General features: G+C 36.5%; 1 protein-coding gene across 1 annotated transcript; it reads left to right on the top strand.

Annotated features, from left to right (window-relative positions):
• Window positions 1-327: 327 nt before the first annotated feature.
• LOC138340224 (uncharacterized) lies at window positions 328-970 on the top strand. Its single transcript, XM_069291933.1, has 2 exons — window positions 328-439; window positions 558-970. The coding sequence occupies exons 1-2, from the start codon at window positions 328-330 to the stop codon at window positions 968-970; spliced, it is 525 nt and encodes a 174-aa protein (XP_069148034.1).
• Window positions 971-5,871: the final 4,901 nt, after the last annotated feature.

Here is a 5,871-nt window from a genome sequence, read left to right as displayed (position 1 = left end):
CGAGTGGATTCATAGAAGAGAGAAGCGGTGAAACAATGGTCCATGCCTACCTCTACTACATATATCAGAAGTTTCTTAGGTCTAACAGGTTATTGGAGAGGGTTCATGGAAGGATTTTCATCCATATCCTCACCATTGACTTAGTCAACTCAGAATATTGACAAGTTCCAATGGTCAGATTATTGTGAGAAAATATTTGCAAAATTGAAAACTATATTGACTACAACTCCTGTATTTACTCTACCAGAGGGTTCAGATTGTTATGTGATATATTGTGATGCATCCAGTGTTGGCCTAGGTTGTGTGTTTATGCAGCGAGGTAAGGTGATGGCTTATGCCCCTACACAGCTTAAGGTTCATGAGAAAAACTATCCAACTCATGACCTCGAGCTTGCTATAGTGGGTTTTGCACTCAAGATGTGGAGACACTACTTGTATGGTGTTAACTGACCATAAGAGCCTTCAGTATGTGTTAACCCTAAAAGATTTGAATCTTCACTAGAGGAGATGGTTTGAATTCCTTAAGGATTATGATATGAGTGTGCATTATCATCCAGGTAAGGCGGATGTAGTAGTAGATGCTATTAGTAGATTATCTATGGGTAGTGTAGCCCATGTTGAGAAAGAAAGAAAGGAGCTAGTGAAGTATGTTCACAGCCTTGCTCGCTTGGGAGTTCACCTTATGAGCATATCAGATAGTGGTGTAATAGTTAAGAATAAGGCAGAATCTTCTTTGGTAGTGGAGGTTAAGGAAAATCAAGACACTGCCCCTATTTTGCTTGGGCTTAAGAATGCATTCCACAATCAGAGAGTGGAGGTTTTCTCCCAAGGGCAAGATGTTGTACTTCTCTACCATCGTAGATTGAGTGTTCCTAATGTGGGCGAGTTGAGACAACATATTCATGAAAAAGCTCATAACACTAGGTATTCTATTCATCCACGTGCCACTAAGATGTACCTCGATCGGTGAGAAGTCTATTGGTGTAATGACATGAAGAGGGATATAGAAGATTTTGTGTGTAAGTGCCCCAATTGCCAGCAAGTCAACATAGAACATCAGTAACTAGGAGGTATGACTCAAGATATTGATATTCCTACTTAGAAGTGGGATGTCATCAATACGGAGTTCATCACAGGGTTACCTCATACTCGCAGACATCATGACTTCATTTGGGTAATAGTTGATAGGATGACTATATCTTCTCGCTTTTTAGTGGTTAAGACTACAGATTCAACAAAGGACTATGCCAAGCATTACATCAATGAAATTGTGAGGTTGCATGGGGTTCCTTTGTCTATCATCTCAGATAGAGGTCCTCCATTTACCTGTCATTTTTAGAAGTTATTTCATAAAAGTCTAGGTACTCAATTAACCCTTAGTGCATCAATTTATCCACAAACGGATGGGCAGGTAGAGGATATGTTTAGAGCTTGTGTGATAAATTTCAAAGGTATTTGGGATGATAATGTTTCTCTTATTGAGTTTGACTTCAACAATAACTACCATTCTTTCATTCAAATGGACCCTTATGAGGGTTTATATTGGCATAGATGTAGATCTCCTGTTTGTTGGTTTGAAGTAGGTGAAGCAGCTTTATAGGGCCTGATTCAGTCCTTAATGCTATGGGGAAAGTGCAACTAATTAGAGATAAAGGTAAGACAGCCTAAAGTTGTCAAAAATCTTATGCAGATGTAAGGAGATGGGAACTAGAGTTTCCAGTTGATGATTGGGTTTTTCTGAAAGTCTCACCTATGAAAATGGTGGTGAAATTTGGAAAGAAAAGGGAAGCTCAGCCCTAGATATGTAGGCCCTTACAAGATCTTGAAAAGGGTTGGCAAGGTGACATATGGGTTAGAATTGCCAGAAGAATTAGTAGCACTGCATCCGGTCTTCCACATCTCACTCTTGCAGAATTGTGGGTGATCCAGCCTCTTCAGTGCCTTTAAAGATTGTGGCGGTGAAAGATAGTCTTTTTTATGAGGATGTACGAGTTGAGATTCTTGACCGTTAGGTTAGAAGGTTGAGATACAGAGAAATCGCTACAGTCAAGGTTTTGTGGAGGAGTTAGTCTGTTGAGGGAGCTACTTGGGAAGTATAAGCAGCCATGAAACCGAAGCATCGTTACCTCTTTCCATCCGATTCCGCTCCAGTTTGAGGTAATAGTTCCTATTTAGTTATATAATCATTCATGCGTTAATTCAGTTTTAGAATCATGTTCCCTCAGTTTAGACTTGCATTTTCAGTGTTATTGCATGTACTTGAAAGTCAATTAAGTCAGAAACTCACTTCTCAGTGTTTTGAAGTGGGGTTTACAACTCTCTCCCTCTATTTCATCTACTTTAGTCTTTATTCGAGGACGAATGTTCCCAAAGGGAGATAAATTAATATCACGTAGCCAAAATACACCAAAAATCAGATTTTTTCCAGAAAAATCTGCATGTGAAACCAACGGTGACATCGACGGCCTGTCCTGCAAAACTGTCGATGGGATCAGAAACTCCCAAAAAAATTCATCTGAGAAAATTAGCTAAGTCTTGACTGACGGACGGACAGACAGTCTGTAGATTAGATGACGGTCCGTAGTCCATGACCGTCAATCGAGACCCCAATTCACCCATTCTCTGAAAAGAGCTACGGATATCCAGCACGGTCCTTAGGTAGAAAATTTGCAGACAGTAAAGGGGAAATACAGTTGTATTAACTTTAAATCTTCATAACTATTAGCACAAAATGAATTAGTTGTCCCATTACTCTTAGCACAAGTATTTTAATCTGACATGTTAAACTGAAAATTTGCAGAATTCATTTTATCATGTAAGATTATTATACTTGCTTTTATGATTCTTCAATTATATTTTATTTCAGTTTTAGTCTATTCTACATCCTTAGTACCTTTCAAGTACTGACGCATATGTGCAACACATCTTTTCTTGATGTAGGTTCCGGTTCTCATCATCCAGATCACGCATAGATCGATTTTTGATCTCCAGTTCAGTATATTCAGTGGTGAGTCCTCATTCTTCCAGGACAACAATAATAAGTGTCTTTTTCAGTCTTTAGTCATTTAGTTTCCATTTTTTCTAGATTTAGGTTGGGGCTTGTCGCGATATTTCTAGTCTAGTTTAGAGGCTATTTTCAGACATAGGTTCAACTTAGTATTGAATTAATATCTCCTTCGTTATACTCATTGTTTTAAAATATCTCAGTTATTGAATATGAATATTCCCCATCTTTTCATTATAAGTTATTATTTAGGTTCTACAAGAGTTTATTATCTTTAGTATGCTCATGATTATGCGAGCAAGGTTAGCTTGGAATCACGTGTCCACGTCTCGGGGGTAGCTCGGGGCGTTACAATATAAATGCATCTTAAAAGAGGAAAAGAAATGACTTTGTTTGGTATATACAGATACTCAAGTAAAGTAAAACTCTTTCTTGCTACTATCGAAGCTCTCAAAAGAAAGAGCTTTTGAGATTTTATCTGTGGAGAGTGAAAGGGGGACAACTTTATTTATAGTGATTCGGATTTGAAGCGTAAGTATGACAAAATTAAGAATTTTGATCAACTTTTTATGTTACTCAATTCAATATTAGATTTATAAAAATATATAATGAATGCATTAAGAAAATTAAATAACTAAGACTAAAGTCATTAGAGTCGGTCAAACAGAATATTCAAATTATTTATGTGAAAATTACGGCTAAGACACTACTCGAAGTATGAATTTTTTAAATTGGAGTACACAAAAAAGTGAATTCACTTTTACTTGCCGGATGGAAATGTATTTTTGGCATCCTAAAATCTCTTAATGCTAAATTAATTGTAAGACTCCATATCCAATACAGACCGAAAATAATCTTTTCTGAAATTTGCAGGTCCAATCGGTGGTCACTATCGATGAACCGTAGTCTGACACATCCATCGTTTGCAACTGGAACTCCCCTAAAACTCAGCCTAGAAAAATCTACTAAGTGTCAATCCACAGACAGACATGCGGTCCATAAGTCAGACTAGGTCCGTGGTTTGTGTCCATGGATTGAGACCAAAGTTACCCACCCTCTGACATGAACTACCAGTGACCATCATGTATCGTTGTTCGATCTACGGTCCATAGGTATGACCGAAGGTGAAAGTTAGCAGTCAGTTAAGGGGGAAATGTTGTTGGGTAAATTTCAAGTGGTAATAATTTTTAGCACAAAATTAATTAGGTGTCCTATGACCTATGAAATAATAGATAATTGAATTATGTTTCCATATCCACCGCATTTGCTAAAATAAAACCTCTGGGTAAAACGTTATGATCGTTTCAGTAAAGTCTTGTTGAGAACACCTAAACTTCAATTTGTCGATTGAATGACACTCCGTTGTCGTTTTGTCCAACAGTAAGATTTATAGGGGTCTTTTGGTCTTTTCCTAGTACATTTGAACACTAAGACACGACGTTTAAGCCCTCAATCATAAGATTTTAGTTATTTTAAGCCTAGAAAAATAATAAGAACTTACCTAAGTTAAATTCATAAATCAAAACTTAGAAAATTAGAAGCAAAAAGGAGAAAAAGTTCAAGAATCCTAGTTCAAGAACCCAACAAGTTTCCAGCAGTTCCAACCCCGAAATCTAAATATTTCTTCGTGGATTTCATCACCAGGTATGTGGGATTTCACTAGTGGCTTTCTTTCACACGTTAGATCCCTAGTTTAAGTCAGATTCTTGATTCCCTTATCATAACTAGACCTTGGATTTCTAGAACTTTAACAGTTTATCATGAATTAGTTAGTTATATGTTCAAAATAATATTTTCCTGTTATGACTCATATTATTACATGAATTAAAAAACCCTAGCTATGTATTTCTTTTGTACTTGAATTACACATCCTAGGTCAAATATTCCATTTAATTCATATATACATGTCTCAATTATTGATGCATCATTACTAGATTAATTGTTGCATTTTTCAGTCGCCTGTTAAGTTTTGAGCTATCCAGTATTTATAGAAATTCCGTCATACGATGCTAATCACTTACTTCATTGGGAGTAGCATGATACCGCGTTAAACTAGGGTTCAGCGTACCCTAAATAGTCCCAAAAATATTAGCCAAGTAGGTTGTAAGTCCCTTCTGTGGGCATAAATTTAGTGATCACGCCAACATGCCTTTATACCTCTGGTAGGGTATATTGGATCCTCTCGATGGGGTGTATACATCAGACTCTACATTTAGCTCATGTGGTTTTATTATTTGTTATTCGTAGCTCCCAAAGTTCAGTCAGACTCTATTGCATTGGCCATATTTATAGTTCAATTAGTATTCAGTCTCTGCATGCTATAAATTTGGTCATTGCATCCCGTTAGCTTAGAATTCACTACATATCATGTTCAGAATACTATTCTCTCTTTTGTGCTTTTTCATCTTTGTTTTATTCTATCATTACTCTATCCTAAATGCTCATAACCTTTCAAGTACTGGTGCATACATGTGCTACATCTTCTCATGATGTAGGTTTGGGTTATCAACATCCAGATCACGCTTAGATTGATTCCCGATATCCGGTTCAACAAAATTAGTCCAAATTCCTCATTCTTCGCGGACAAGATTCATGAGTTCCTTTCAAGTTTTTAGTTATTTTGTTTCAGGTTTTACTAGACTTGAATGGGTTTTGTCATGGTATTTCTACATAATTAGAGGCTAATTTCAGACATAGTTAGTTTCAACTTAGTATTGAGTTAATAACTTCTTTGTATTAAACTCATCAATTTTCATATATCTCAGTTTTAGCATATGGATATTTCCTATCATTCCATTTTAATATAATTTAGCTTCCGCGTTAAGTGTATTATCTTTAGCATTCTCATGATCATGCCAATAGGGTTA

Source organism: Solanum lycopersicum, chromosome 12 (genome assembly GCF_036512215.1).
Source record: "Solanum lycopersicum chromosome 12, SLM_r2.1".
In the NCBI taxonomy this organism is placed as follows: Eukaryota; Viridiplantae; Streptophyta; class Magnoliopsida; order Solanales; family Solanaceae; genus Solanum; species Solanum lycopersicum.
The sequence above is the reverse complement of the archived record's forward strand: the minus strand, read 5'-3'. Positions and strand labels throughout refer to the sequence as shown.

What these genes read in the sequence shown, in the direction of transcription:
- LOC138340224 (XM_069291933.1), top strand. Translation starts at nt 328, where the DNA reads ATGGCTTATGCCCCTACACAGCTTAAGGTTCATGAGAAAAACTATCCA. An exon ending in GTGGAGACACTACTTGTATG is followed by an intron (nt 440 to 557) that starts GTGTTAACTGAC and finishes ATTATCATCCAG; the next exon opens with GTAAGGCGGATGTAGTAGTA.